The following is a 16803-nucleotide window of genomic DNA, read 5'->3' as shown; positions in this document are numbered from 1 at the left end:
ACCTACGCATGTTATTAAATATGAAGAAGGAATATTTTCTTCGGGACTACAATAGGTGTCATTTTGTTATCCTGTTTATATTTGGGTCATAGAAATGCAAGTGCTTGGCTCTTTAGGGAATAGGGAAGTGACAGTTTGTTACACAGTTTTACAAGAACATTATAGGAGGAAACTTTTATATATATTGGTATAAAACTATAAGATAGAGATAGATATACTATTACCCATGTATGTGTGAGTATTGAATAAATAATCTGCCAATACATCTACTCGGGGAAGTCGATTATTGGAGTGCTATATGAATCAGTCATCCAAATTAGGATTATGAGCAGTAAGCACGTGGTGATGGAAAATAAGACGGTAGGTGGAAAAAAGCCCTCTGTAGATTCAGATCACGGATGAGACATTCAGATGATGTGATTAGGATCAGGGAACCTCTATTATTATCGGGAATTGCCTGTCACACATGATCGCACACAAGGTCGTAGGCAATTGGTGGGACCTCATCTGCCCAGAACATAGTAGAGAGATTGCGAAATTTACGTGAAACGTGACACGGGAACGCCAACGGCAAGCTACATTAGTCGAAAATCGGTTATTATGCCCTCTAGAGGGTGAAATCTATTGTGAATTGGTCAATCGTGGAATTACCATAAGGCGATTACGTTGCGGTTGGTAGCAAAAATGACGTTCCAAAATGACAAAAAAAACGCATTATAAAATGCAGAAAAATGTTATGTTTATCTTGTTATGAAGCGAATCAAAGTATCCTAATAGAACTAGTAGAGTCCGACATGTAATAAAATCCATTTGGGGGGTTAAAATTTGATCTCGTATAGACAAGAAGAAGTGAACAAATTTCGATTTTTTTCGATGCGAATTCGAACGGGCAGATTGCCTATTCATTTGTGTGTGGAAAATGCCGTCCAAAAATCAGCTTGCGAAGAGGCGTCTTAGGCAAGATTGTGTCGTGTTACGGCATAAATGCGGTATAATTGAATACATGAATACAAAAGCCACCTAAGTCCATGGGAAGTGATTTTGAGAGAAAAACCCGTGTATCATTTTAATTCCTTCAGTTAGATTTACCTGGACAATATAGTAAGTTTTACGTGCAAATGAGTGGATTAACCTGTATTAGGTATGACGATTAGCATTTCAGGGACTTCGTGGGGTTCATTTTAAATTTTGGACTTAGGTGGTTTTTTTAATCATATACAAAGACAACAATGTTAGAATGAGATTACCACTAGTAAGATAATACAAAATAAAGCGCACAGGTATGTATAATGTTGATAAGCATTCTGCCATGTAATATAAACCACACACTTTCTTTTATTAAACCCATTTTTTTTCAAAAGTCACTCTCTAGCAATGAATGTGTTACAAGTGGACTTTTATACATACTGGATTTTAATCAATGTGTTACAAGACTCAAATCATGGAATTGGGTGATTCTTTCATAGATGCTATTTTTCACATGCTCAATAGACACAGAGGATGAATTTGAGTTGTTCTTTCATACATATGACAGGCCTATGTAAAGCAACACTTTCCCATGCTTAACTCAATTTGGTTTAAGTATGGACTTAGGTGGCTTTTGTATTCATATATTCAATTGTCTGTTTGGGACGGGGAACAGAAGTTCGTGCAACGCTATTTTTTGCCTTGCTTTTTCGTTGTGCATTAAACAGCTGTTAAAGTGTTTTGCTTATGGATACTATTCAGCAAACTCAAAAATGTTTTTAAAACATGATAATGCATGTGTTTTTGGTTTTAGTTAAAACATTTTGATAACATATCGATGTATGTTTATATAAAAATCATGAAAACTCGTGTTATACTGAAAAAATAATACAACAAGATTTTAAGCCAAAAATCGAAATGCTATAGTAAAATATCATTTGGCAAACATATTTAAGTGTCTATTGTGTTAGAACGTTTATCAGCAAGTTTTGAACAAAAGGTTTTTTGAATGTTATTAAAACGTTTAATGCCCTTGACCCTCACATAACCTTTTAACCCGACATTTAACGTTTTCTGTAATATATTTGTGTTTGCTGGGTAGTAATCGAACTAGGCATATTAGATTATCTATTTTCATTTTGCTTTAGAAAGTAAACAGGGTATTATTTATAATGATAATGTAGTTTGTTTCTTGTTATTCGAATAATATACACCAAGACTTCCTAGGCATCCAACACCAAACTCTGTTTAGATTATTTAGACAAATAGCATACACGTGTAAACATAGGCCTTTACTCATTTTCCAATAGCCCGCAAAACTCAAATATCGCTAATCTGGACTGAATGCTTAGAACATTATAGATACAGCCAGTCGTATTTGCATATCAATACGGAGGAAAGTAGTTAGATGAAAGAAAATAATCTTCTCTGGTTCGATGCACCCAAGGTGAATCAATGGGTGCTTCCTATTACCTTTAGATTATTTGTTTCAGCATAGCGCCATCATGATTGCAATTGCGTTTACACGTTGTCTTGGTTCAGACTCTATGCGGCTATCACGAACATACTAGGAACGACGAGCGTTAGCATGGTTAGGACCGACACAAACTGGCTGTGTAGGAGGCTAGTTTGGATGTGAACGGGACTATGACGTTCTACCGAAAATGCAGAAATCCGTAACCCGTATGGCGTTTGCAGTGAACGCCTCTCCGCAATCTCTCTATTGACCCAGGTCAGCATACCGCCATATCCTTCCCGACATGCTTAGTAGCCAAGTCCGTAGAAGAGTGGATCCACACACTATGTACACAAATATACATTTGGCCACATTTTATTATACGATTAATACGAATTTATTAAACATGGTAACAAATATTCTCTAGCAAATCGGTTATACGGTGGAACTGGTAGGCATATTATAAATTCGGGATATTAAATATCTTCCTGACCAGCCAGATCTGCGCATGGTCAAAGACGAGGATAGACGAGTATCAGACCGACGCAAACTGGCTTAGTCTCCACAACAGCCAGTTTGGTTCCGCCCCTCCACAGGGAGCGTAACCTGTGTAGGAGACTCGGTCGGACCTGGTGGGACCTCATCTCTCCCCATCGATTCAATGAAAATTATTGTGTAGGCCTCCGTTTAATGAAGTGTACAATTCTCCTACATGTAGTGTTTTCTGCTTTTCAAAACTATCATATTAATCAGCGTGTTCGGTCCCTTGCTTCACCTGTACAGCTAGCGCTACTCGTGTTCTGTCCGCCATGTTTAAAGTGAAATCATATTATACCGAGCGATTTGTGCTCTTAATAAAAGTAGCCTCAACAAACATGTTGATAAAAATAGTGCAATGTTACTTCCTAGTCGATACGAACAAATATCATGAATCTAATTATTTATAAACAAGAAATGAATATCGGGTACAACTGTTTTCAAATTTTTTTAACATCTGCTATAATTGTATCCATTCTTGCACGATATGCACGGTTATATTTTGCCTGTAAATAAACTCATTTCTAGATGCGCCGTCCGAAATGTGCAGGTGGATAGCAAATTGTATTAGAGCTTAGACGCTGAGGTGGTATACGAAATTGCGGAACCCGACAGTCAGGCACAGCCGGACACGTAAACATGCAGGATATGGTATTTTACAACGTTTCTTTTAAATCATCGGTTTTTCAGACGAAAAATACATGCCATTTTTGGGAAAATCGCAAAAAAAACTTTTTGAAAAAAAAAGTTCTACGGTCGGGACTGCCGAGACGGTCGGTCGGACGAGGGCAAGCAAACAACTTTTTTTTGGCCTAATGCCCGTATCTCACTTCAAAGGGTGCAGTTTGTACATTCAAATCAAACCTGTGTTTTTCTTGTTAACCTTTAAATAGATATCTGACCAAACAGAAGATTTATGGCAGCAAATTGCATTCAATGTGATCTAGGAATGCTACTGCTATGAATTTGAATTGGAGATTCAATATGCAAAATAACTAGGGATCTTTGGTTTTGGCCAGGTTCACATGCATGTTTACAAGTAGTACTAGTTGTACTAGCAGTAAACTGGTACAATCTGATACGGGGAAGGATATCAAAATCAAAATTATAATATAAAGGTTTGAAAAGGACATCAAATTTGCTGAATTTGCCGGTAAAAATCTTGAAAAGGTTATCAAAAAATAAACAGTTTCTTTCAGCACACATTTAGGAATTAGGGGGAAATCGGGTCATTTTATCTTATATTTATAGGTACTGCAAGCGCATTATTTCTTTTATTATTGTTTTTGTTTTCATTTTCATTTTAATTTCTTTCTTTTTTTTTACTTTTTAATTTTGACCTGTCCACCTTTAGCTGTGGCAAAAGCAATATGAAATATCATCAAGACTTAGGAACCAGCCAATCCAAGTGATTAGGATTTAGGGTTAGGTTTAGATTTTATGGGTTAGGATTAGAATTTAGGTTAGTATTAGGGTTAGGGTAAAAACCTATGTACACTGTCACTGTCACACGCACCCCTACACCACCACATACACAATAAAAAGGCTGTACAATCATGATTACATATTTTCATGATTATTTATTTACTTATTTTCAGTGTTTCATTGGTCTGTTTTTATACAATTCAAAATATTATAATGATATCATTATTATAACACAGCGGTTTTGGGAACACAACACCTATTTAAGTTTTGAAAGTTACACCAGTTAAGTTGAGAACGATCAAATCTTTGTGATGCGGGTCTCAAAAAGCCAATAGCCACAAATACGATGAGTGCACATTAAAGTTGGCATTTTCGAAGGATGATAGTAAATTCAACATAACTTGTTAAACAGCACCCCTCTACACACCACTTATAACCTGCGCCAGACAGCTTGGAAAAGGTGAAACTAATCAGAACCAAATAAAGCGCATTACAATGACTGATTGCCCCTTATTTATGCTGGGCCTTGTGTCATCCTTTACTTGAGAAATAAAATAAAATAAATAGTATGACAGTTTGCATCATTTAATAGTTATAGTCACATCGTTGACACCTACATCTTGAAATATCTTAGTTTATATTGTTCACTCAGTATAGGTGATGCATATGGAAAAAATTGAATCAAATACGGGAACCTACTTCACAATGTTCTGTCTACTACTGAACATTTTCAGGTAACAGCAAACTGTCATATGGGAAGTCACACACATACACCATTTCATGATTTCCAATGGTAGATGGTGCAACATCATCAAGTAAAGGTTTGTTCCAGTATTTGATTTAATTTGTCAATTTATATGTGTCATTATACTTACAATAAAAAGCTTTACCATTTAACAATACAAATATTGAATGTTTATGAGTACTGTCAGTGATAAGAATATTTCCACAAGGTGAAGAATTGAGTGTTCCATTCAACAAATTACTTCAAACATGTTTGAGCAGTTTAAGCACTTACCAATGAAAAATGAATAACTTGCACTTTATCCTGAACCTGTACTATGCATGCTCAAACAAACCAATATTAGATTGTTGCACATTAGATTGTTGCACACTTTCACTGTGACATTTTATAGCAACAGTTCCATTTACATGGTCCAAGGTTATTAGTTACAACATACACAATATAAACACCGAATATGATTTGTCTTGGGACAAACTTAATTTTGTCAGCAACAGTACATTTAGCTTACATTAGATAAATATAAATCATATTACTTCTATATCTTGTATCTTGCACACCGCCATATTCATAATTGAGTAAACACTGCTGTTTCATCACAGTATTGTTTTACAAAGCTTTCTCTTGTGACTGGTTTTCAATAAATTGGACTAGCTGTGGTGTTGTCCCAAGCGTACAAATTTATTTACAATGATAATAAAAACATGACTAGTGATTTGAGGTTAAACAGGACAACAGTACAAATAGATCATGACCATAGACTGCAGTAATCATATGCTGCAAAAGCTTGCAAAGCCATTTACACAAGCAGATTGAGTTAATAATTTTCTGTTAAAACTTATTAATTTTAGGTCTTTTGGGGAAAGAAATCTGTATCTTCAATATAATAGGTCAAAATGTTTAAATGATTGTTGGCTTTTCCTCCCAGCTACATATACTTTAAGTACATATCATTAGATTTATAAAGTTTACTTTGAGGAATGTTAAATATTAATATATCAATCTTTAATAATTTGCCATAAAATTGGCATTATATCGCAATTTTTTTTAATCCAAATTATTTGATATATCTCAGATTCAGAATGCAATTCGATATGTCTGATGTGCTCTCATGTCCCAGAAAAATACTGTGCAAACGCTATATCCGAGCCCTTATGCACACTCTCCCTATCCAAACTGGTCTAACAGTTGAAAGAACATAAATTATACATAACTTATCGACAACAAATTTAAATTACAACTTATAGTTAAAACCACATCATTGAATGCTTCCAGAGTTGCTTAGCGAGTATAATGCATGTACGTACAGAATATTAAAGCACCAACACCTGAAATTTGCAATCTATTTATTGTCCAATTAATTGTCTCAGTTATACCCTTCCAGGCAATCAGACATCCCATAGTCACTACACAGAGATAACGGTTGGGCAAGAAGACCATGTATCTAAATACAAAATCTCTCATAAAATTCCCACCAGCTAATAAGGGTATGGAACCTTAATTCTTCTTGGGATTTCAGAGGAGGGAACTCTCTATAGTAATTTGCACATGAAATTTACCCCAGGGCAAGGCGAATGTTTATGGTATACCACAGCTTCACCCAATATCTGTTTGCTCCAGAAAACCGTTTTGACCTTTTCCCTGTATTGAGTCACCAGTCAAGAAAATCAATATTACCGCATGTAATGGATTATCTTCAAATGATTTTCCGATCACATTACTTGCATGAGTTTAACTTAAATCTGTAACAACTAGACACAAATGTACATTGTAGTGTTTGTCACTCATCCAGAAGGTGATAACTCCATTGATATGGGTAACAAAGTCTTTGACAAACATCATAACATCAATTCAATAAAACAAGATATGTTACTCACACAGCTATTGATCCCCAATCATGAACTTCAATTTGCTATATATGTAGATAGAAGATAATATGACCACTGCTGGCTTTGAAATTTGCTTGAGATAACAAAAAACCTGTACGTAAAATCGCCGCCTTCTACAAATTTACGATTGTCAATTTAGTATCAGAAATTGTCAAAAATCTCCCAAGCCCCTCCGATAACCAAAATTCTGTTTGCAGCCTGACAAACTAATTTACATTTAAGAAAGGGATTGTTAAATACCTGATTACTTTTACTTCTAAATTTAACCCTAAACACTTGTATATTTTGACAGTCAATTAGTAAAAACAAAGGGATTGAAAACAAATCACAGAACCAAACAACTTATAAAAACAATCTTCCACAATATTTCAGCACACAGCACTCCCAGCTGCTATTGCACTTACCACTTCCGTGCATGCAAGGTACAACTTATCGCAACAGCTCAAGTAGTGGATTTCGTTTCTGTAGGTCATGGAAGTGTAGAGACAGCTATGAATGATGATATCCAAATTGTCCAATGGCCATCTGTCTGACATCGTGTAACATGATATACATGCAACTCTTGCTCTAATTATATTCACTCTATTTGGACTGCTTTCTATGCAATATGGAAAAATCAGTTATGCTTGAATTTCAAATAAATTAAAGTCTATGCCACAATTGTCTAATCCATTTATTAAGCAAATATGCTCACAACTCTCTATAGCATTAATGAAGCACAAAATTAGGTCAAAGAAAACAGAATTGGACAAATGTTTGCACATTTACATGCCAGCTGAAACATTCACCTTTAAAATCAATGTTTGAAAAGACTTTCACAAGAATCAGGTTTTCTTTTAAATAATTTTAATTTAAACTTAAGCAAACATAATAGCAGTTACAATTTGTTCCCAAGTTGTGTTAACAACATAAAAGTGCACATTTATGAATTCCTGGATAGACAAAAAGGTACATTTTTCAATATGCATGCCATCCAAGTGTGTATGAATCACAATGGAGTGTTAATATTTTTACGGAAAAGCTGCTTATTAGTTTAAGTGCTACTTTTATTCTGGCATTCGCTCACCTCCTCAGACCCCAAAAGTATCGATGCTGTACAAAAACACTTGCTAAAAGGATATGAATAATAAAACAAGGGTAAAAACTACTATCCATAAAGTTTCCAATAAAAATAACCTACTTCCCTTTCACTACACACATTCTGTAAACACTTCTGTATGCGCTTTTACAAGAAACAACAGACGAGGAGAGAGAACTAGTGGCAGAGACTTGATATACAATATTATGCAATCAAGGATTCAATACAGAATTAATAACTAGAATTTCACAATTCTTGGGTTGTGATTGATTATTATATTCACAGAATATTTGCAGGTGGGTTTTATTTCAAGAAGTTTCCATCCTCTCCAGGTTCGTGTCCCCGGTTCGTGTCCACAACTTGGAGCCCAATTGGAGCACTTTTAAGATTTGACCCCAGACAACATTTGACCTTGAATGGCCCCCTACTTAAGTTCGGTTGGCATAGGTTTGTTAGAAGCAGACATGGCCAATAATCTATCTGATTCTGTGGACCAAGGAGTCTTTTACAATTTTGGAAAATGACCTCAAAATGACCTTTGACAAAAGAGTTGTTTCTTATGAAGTACTTTATCATTTGATACCCCAAATTATTGAGTTTCAGACAGAACCACTATAAAAGGTGTGTGTTTTTACCTGTGATGAAGATATCCAAAGACACTTATTGTAGCTAGGTACAGTAGTCTTGCATAGCAAATGACACTGAATGATTGCTGTATATTTGTCAGAATGTTATTTGTTTGCTTGTTTGTGTTAATTCTTTTAATAAGTTGGTTATTATTGTCTTGTTAAATTGTAATAATATTTGGGCCAATATTGAAGTATAAGTTGCATTATGTATATGGCAGATTATTTATTCAATATTCACACATACATGGGCAATAGTATATCTATCTTATAGTTTTACACCAATATATATAAAAGTTTCCTCCAATAATGTTCTTGTAAAACTGTGTAACAAACTGTCACTTCCCTAGAGAGCCAAGCACTTGCATTTCTATGACCCAAATATAAATAGGATAACAAAATGACACCTTGTAGTAATCCCGAAGAAGATATTCCTTCTTCATATTTAATAACATGCGTAGGTGCGAGTTTCTCATCTTACGATATTGTTTCTTTCTTTCCTGTTATATCATCAATTTTAGATTTAATACTGATATGGGTTGTGTTGAGGTGGTTGTGGTCCTGTTTGACCCATTGAAGGGCCCCTGGACATCTGACTTTGTAGCTGACGAACCAAATCCGCTGTTTGCTGTTGCTGGTGGTGTTGTTGTGCCTGAAGTGAAAAAAGAATAGCACAGAATTTAACTTTCTGGTAACTACTTATAAACTATTGATTGTCTCCACTCATACTTTATTATAGAGTAAAATGCTAAAAGGAAGCAATATTCAATAAATGTAGGCATGTTTCTTAAGAGAAATCAGATAGATATTAAGGGATCTAAAATGAGCGTTTATTGCGTTTCGACAGTATTTTTGTGGGACATGATATTTTTTGAAAATCACAATAGAATACAAATTTTATGACAAATTATAAAAATTTGATATTTTTCTAATTTTTGATATATAACAGTCCTCGAAAATAAATTATATAAATCTAATGACATATTCTTAAAGTGTATGTAGCAGGGAGGAAAAGCCGACGGTCAATTGAAAAATTTGACCTTTCTTATTGAAGATATGGATTTTTTTCCCCAAAGGACCTAATTTTTTTTTGGTGTTTTGGGAAAAAAATCCATATCTTCAATACAAAAGGTCAAAATTTTCAATTGATCGTCGGCTTTTCATCCCACCTACATACACTTTAAGTATAAATCATCAGATTTATAAAGTTTACTTCAAGTACTGTTAAATATCAAAAATATCAATTTTTAATGATTTGCCAGAAAATGTGTATTAAATTGCGAATTTCAAAAAATCAAAATTATTTGATATCAGAATGACATTCTTCGTATTCAGAATGCAATTCGATATGTCTGATGTGCTCTAATGTGCCACAATAAATACTGTCCAAACGTTCATACCCCAGCCCTTAAGAAAAGTGTAAAAAAAGTATAAAAAGTGCTTTCCCTAAAAGTGTTTAATGTGTTCCTCCCAAGGGGTATAAGACTTTATTGTTTTCTCAATATAAATCTAAAAGACAGTAATCAAGAAGTTAATTGATCAAGCACCAGGTGGTGGTCGGTCACAATATAGCACTTATAGCCAGCCCCAGTAGCTAGCTCATCAATTTGCCATCTATAGATGATGAGAATGTCTTATATCACATGAATATATTTAAATTATTGATGTTGAAAACACTCTTACAATTTCCTTATCTAAATATATAACTTGATTATAAATAAAAAATACTATACTAAAAAAATCCACTCCAACCAAAGTAAAAAATTGAACTAGAAACATAGCGGTTTTCGACGCAAGGCGTCAATTGGGATGCCTCCACCATGGGGCAATTTAAATTCAGAAAAGGTGTTTTAAAAAGGCAACTCAATGGAAAAGTATTATTATCTCACTTCTCAGCACTTTCCAGCCTGTAGCTAGTCATTGATTTTTAACTTATATTTTTCCACATCATAAAGGCACACTTATGGTTTTCTCAATTGTTATATATGTCATATATCTCAAATATGTATACAAAACCAAGTAATGTTGCAGACAAGTCTGAAAATAGGAACATTAATTAGGCTACACAGGAAATTGTCTCCAAGGTAATTGTCTTGCTCTTTTTATTCATGAAAGAATGGTTTAGTACATTAGCCTATGAATCCATAGAGCTTCATATACTCATGCTATAAACTAAAGCAACAACTTGGGGTGTTAATTATTACAAGTAACATAGTTAATTACAAATATCTTCAACTCATCTATCAATCCAATTTATTTACCATCACCTGATTATAAGCACTAAATGAAGCAGAACCAAGCAGATCTATATCAGGTTCAATAATACAATCGGGTAGATTTACTGATATTAACAAACATTAATACACCTAGAATCAAGTATTTCCAGAGAGTATTGAAAATGTCTAATTGCATTCTCTATATTATGTGGAGTGTTTTCAAAGTGTGCTCATGGCATACAATTGATTTATTTTTCTTAAAGTGGATGCATTTATATTGCTTTTATTTTCAAATATATTTTCAGTGATAATTTGGTAATACAATTGTCAGTGTGTTTTTCTGTGGCATTTCTTAACTAAGCTATTACATGTACTTATTGATTAAGAAATACATGCCTTTGCACTGAATGCTGATGATAAATGCACAAGCTCCACCCATGGTACAATACACATATATTAATATAATTAATTTCTTTCTCAACAAGCAAATGCCACACCATGTGTAACCTATAACTAATATTTGGAAGCAAACAATTCTTAGAAAGCTTCTAAATGCGGTAATGGTGATTTATCTATCATTGCTATGTAATAATTTACCTATCAACCCACCTGGTTATTTGGATGTTGTCTTTGCATGCCCATATATCTCTGTTGTTGCAGTAACTGTCTGTGTCTATCCTGTTGTTGCTGGGGAGTTAGTTGATGGGTCATATATGGCTGACCACCTTGAGGTCCACCTGGCATACCCGGTTGGTTCACTGTCTGCTGTACCTGCTGCATACTGGCTCGCTGCTGTAGCTGATGCTGCAGTCTGTAAAAAGTTGGAAAACAGTTATATGGTGTTATATATTTTGAATTTGAAAAAGCATGTTAATGCAGAATGGAGACTCATAGAGGTTAATGTGTGCACACCTGCTGTTTTGAAGGTATTGTGAAACACCTAAACATTTTGGTTTGCAACCTAGGGATATTTAAGGAGTATGCCAAGTTATAAATGTTTCATGATACCTGTAAGATAATTGTTGCAAAACATTAATCTCATTTTCACTTTTTTTTAAATTCCATCTGCATCACATTTCTACTTTTAAAATTAAACAAAATACAAGTTAAACATGATTTTTCAGTTTCCCTGTAAAAAAATTGAATATCCGATGAGGGACATACCCCTGGCGATCAATTACACTAGCACAATCATAAAAAGTCCATACATGGCTACCAGTATGTATGTAAATGGTTAGAGCGCATCAATAATACCACATAAGTCACAAGCAGAGGTCATTATAAAGCACATTTATGTATCACATAACACCATCATTATAAGAGATTAATAACCTGCATGTGCATCTTTACCAATAATAAAATATGATTGGATTGTATGCATTTCATACTTCACAAAGAAATAATGAATACTGTAGCACGACTCTAACTTAAAGGATCTCTCAAGGACCACACATTTCAATCAATTCACCAACCCATTTAGAACAAAATCACAATCAGCAATATCTGAATTGCATGAATATTACATTATGCAAGTCAACATTTCAAATATATCTCACACCTGAATAAAAAATTGAAAGTATGGTATATCAAACATCAAAATATAAAATATAAATATTTATGTCAGAAACAAACTATATATATTTACAACATTAACAAAAGTTGAAGTTAAAACTTTTATAACACTTAATCTAATCACACACATTATATGCAGAATGGTACTCAATACTATACCCAGAATTTCCAGTGGGCTCAGGTTAGGATTTCGACGTTGAATCAACGTTGATACAACGTCGAAGTTTCAACCTGATTTTAACCTAGAGGTTAGTTGAAATTAGGTTGAAATTTCATCATTGATACAACGTTGAAATTTCAACCTGATTTCAACTAATATCTAGTTGAAATCAACCGGATTTCAACGTTGAAATTGATTTCGATGTCGAAATTTCAACGTGATTTCAACTGGGAATGGTATTTGATACATTTAAGCTACATTACAGAGGGTGTTTTTCACAGGCATCACAGCAGACCACAACACATACAAAATAGTGGTATTTGAAGCCTGGGGACACTCAAGTTTGGTTTGGGTAGGGGTGTGCTGCTGAGAATTTGAAAGTGGACACATCAATATACAAATTTTTCAAGTAATTTGGACCCATAGATATAATAAAAAAAACTCAGTTTTCCAGCCAAATTTAACACAAATTGTCGTAATGTTCACAAGTTTTCCCCACAATTTTTGTCCCATATATACCAAAATTGGCCTAGAAAAAGGGGTCACTGGTATACCAAAAGGCCAAAAGTAAAACCCATGTTTGTGGCACGTCCCCGTATTACTCGAAATCCTAATCCTCAAACCTAACCTTACACCTGAAAATCATGTCATGTAAGATGACCTGGACCCCACGAAATTTCACTAAGAAACAATAAAGCAATGAATATAGTGCATCTTCTGAAGAAGAGATAGGTACTTTAATCAATATCGATATCAAAGCCCTCTAGTGTTGAGCCTACTGTACATCACTGTCAGCTGGCAGTAACTTCAAGTTGATCAGTACGTCAACAGCGTGTCTGAGGAAGAGAGCCGACCTGTTAGCTCCTGAAATGTCCCCATATTGTAAGTGTTTCAACTGAACTTGACATGAAGAAATATTTGATTAAGAATAAGGGATGAATATCCTACCTTGCCGAAGCAGCCATAGGTCTATGTTGTTGTGATTGCATATATCCTGGTTGGGGTTGGCCTGCCATTGGCTGCATCATGCCCCCTTGTCCTCCCTGTGGATGGCTGGCATAATGTTGGTTGTAGTTAGAAGACATCATGGCACCACTTGGTTCTTGCATTGGAGGCTGCTGCTGCATCATCTGCTGGTTGCCATAGCCACTGTAACCGCTTGACGTCTATGATATTAAGAAATAAACCAATGAATGTGGATTTTATTAAGATAATTTGGGGGTAGGAGGATAGAGTTAGCCTGGTACAGGAACACTGGTGGTGCTCACGGTTGTTTGATGGCATGTAAAACTGGGTCATTTTTAAGAAAAGTTGAACAATGGTGGCACTATTTATCTAAAATTGTGTTTGCATCTTTACAAGGGGTAGACACTTGTAAAATGGTATTAGAACATCAGCAAACAGACTAACAAATGACAAGGGAATTTTCAAAAAAACTTTTTATTATGAAACGTTAAGTACAACTCATATTATTTGGCTAATTCAAATTTAAAATATATGTAAATAGCGCCCTCAATTTTCACACAAAGGTACGGTTTATAGAATAAATTTACCACAAAAAAGCAGAAAAAGATGAATAATTTGATATAGAAACAAAAATATATGTTAAAAATTGCTTCCTAATATATGTGCAGTTTATTAGTGTGATAGTTGTTGGTATTATTCAAGTCTAGAATTGAACATTATAATGTTTTGTTAGACAACATTAATAAATGATCACATCAAACAACTGTGTGCATACTGTGGTATATACTTAGGGTTGGTAAGAGGTGATGAAATGAGTCTTGGGATCCATGAGGCAGAGCCCCTTGTTGGTGGGGAGATGAGGAAGAGCCCTTGGTGGGAGACTTCTGAAGCTATTGGTTCTGTGCACTTTTCTTTGGGCTGTCAAAAGCTATCTTTAACAACAAAAATTACAAACACTAGTAAACGGTTCCAAAATAATAAGGCCCCCAGACATTTCTATTGTTTTAAAGTTTGGAATATAGATTGGTTAGTTATGCATCAAGTGAGTGGGTTTTTGTTGCTATACCATCTTCACTGAGAAATACAGCCATTTATGAAATTTTCGGCCAAAAAAGAGTGCACTTTTCTACATAGGCTCTTTCTACACACAACCCTGGAATCCTCAACAACTAATCAGTTATAAATATGTGGGTCTTCAGTAATGATTGGAATGAAGTTACTGTAGTAAACTCTAGAACTGACTACTCAAGTAATCACCAAAAACATAAACAAAATGAGGTCTTTGCACACCTGTTGACAACTTGTATGTAAATCAAGTAATCTCCCTGGGTTGGCAGGGGATGCATAAAGAAAAATAAGCTTTAAATAGATACTAGTTATGAATAAAATATGATCTGAAATGTCTTATATTTCCTTTCAATATTTCATATGAATTAAGCCATTAGTATCTGACATCCCTCCTTTCACTGTGGCAACAAGCATCGTCAATAGACTCTACATCTTGGCTCTACACCATCACTTCCATTTCCCCATCAAAATAGGGACTTTTTTTATTATTATTATTATTATTCATGTTACATAGTGGAAATGAAATTATGTTTTGTTTGCTTCAGTAGTACTAAACACCAACAGGGCTGTCTCAGCATATTAATAGGGAGTTAAAGATCATAAACATGAGTGGGAAAAACTCAAGTAGTTTCTCACAAGTTTAGAATGGGAATCCACATCATGAAGGTGATGGCATGAAATGAAATCAGACCATTTTCCTGTAACTGATAAATGACGAGGTCCATTATACATAGTAAGCGATACCATTCCTATAATGCAAACAGCAGCTATTGCTTGTTTATGCACATTGAGATGTTCTTGCACTCAAACAACAGCCCTCTTAATAAAACCCCTTGAATAGCTACGTACTGGAGGTTGTCCACCAGGCTGCATGTGATTCATTGGTGGTCCTTCCTGTTGTCTTGGGTTATAACCACCTTGAAACATTCCTGGATTACCGCCTTCCATATTGGCTGTACGCTGTCTCAGATGCTCCTTTATTAACCGTTTTTGCATCAATTGGTACTGGAATGACAAAGAATAAAATGAAAAGAACATAATGGTAAGTAAATGGTAAGTAAATTATCATGTGTATGGTGGAATTATTAATAAATCACGAGTCAAAAGCATAGAATGTACAATACAAATGAAACAAAGCAATACAAAATTGGTTGACCATTGTTGAAAAGGAAATTGCTTTTTTTAATACAACAAAATAAATAAGTGAGCTCCGCAAACCGACTTATGTGGCCGTCTTTAGGCAACAATTGCGAGACTGAGATACAGACAAAAATATGGGGCAAATAAAAGCTAAAGATACGAAATTGGAATGAAAAAAGCTTTTAACTTTGCCTCCAAATATGCTGAATAATACACATGATTGCTGGGCAAGTTGGTCATGATAACTCAATTTTCTAAATGACCTCCTTTGGACTGATTGGATCAGATTGTGTCATATATAACAAATTAAGTGAAAAAATATCACAACCGCAAGGGATTTCACCCAGGCACTCAATAAAAAATAATTAGGAAAGAGACTGGTGAAATGAAATGTCCTTCTACCTTCAAGCAAAATATAGATATGTCTAGCGACTGATAATAAAAACTGCTATCAGTAAATAAGACTAATAGACTATATATCAAGTTTGGTAGTGAAGATAATACTCTTTGGATGTATGAATGTAAGCTCTGTGCAGTTAACTTTATGGGTACAATTCCATACTGTGACCAGCAAAAATACACACCTACATCACTATATTGAAGGCGATCTATAAACAAAAGAAAACTATAAGGTTAAAATTGACATATTTATTTCCTGTTGCAGGTGTTTCAAAACAAGATGCCTGCTACATTAGGCACAGCAACATTTAAGGGAGTGAGCACTGGAGCACATGCAAGCATGTGACATAGCATTTGAAAATAAAAACATCATCTTGAAATCTAAGTTTTTCTGTATCATTGCATATGGATCTATATCCATGATCAATTCAACGGCGATTCCCTGCTGTGCTTGAGATCTCATCGCTCACTATTTTAGCCATGCAGAGTTGATTTCCCTTGGCTTGTAGTGAGCATGGCTGATGATCCATATAAACCTGTCTAGTCTGGTTTTTCTCCATGCT

The 16803-nt window shown here is 34.7% G+C and overlaps 1 protein-coding gene across 3 annotated transcripts in view; it reads right to left on the bottom strand.

The window, feature by feature from the left end:
* Positions 1 to 7191: 7191 nt before the first annotated feature.
* The window catches only part of LOC140155994 (mediator of RNA polymerase II transcription subunit 12-like protein), a 112153-nt gene continuing 102541 nt past the window's right edge, over positions 7192 to 16803 (bottom strand). For 2 of the 3 annotated variants that reach the window (XM_072179049.1, XM_072179051.1), the window contains 4 exons: positions 15551 to 15706; positions 13616 to 13833; positions 11545 to 11746; positions 7192 to 9371 (listed from right to left, as the gene is read on the bottom strand). In XM_072179049.1, the coding sequence (XP_072035150.1) occupies positions 9243 to 9371; positions 11545 to 11746; positions 13616 to 13833; positions 15551 to 15706 (705 nt within the window). In that variant the 3' untranslated portion in view covers positions 7192 to 9242. The remainder of the gene's footprint in view (positions 9372 to 11544; positions 11747 to 13615; positions 13834 to 15550; positions 15707 to 16803) is intronic. The other variant, XM_072179050.1, reaches the window with a different exon arrangement.

The sequence above is a fragment of the Amphiura filiformis genome, chromosome 6 (genome assembly GCF_039555335.1).
Source record: "Amphiura filiformis chromosome 6, Afil_fr2py, whole genome shotgun sequence".
NCBI lineage: Eukaryota > Metazoa > Echinodermata > Ophiuroidea > Amphilepidida > Amphiuridae > Amphiura > Amphiura filiformis.
The sequence above is the reverse complement of the archived record's forward strand: the minus strand, read 5'-3'. Positions and strand labels throughout refer to the sequence as shown.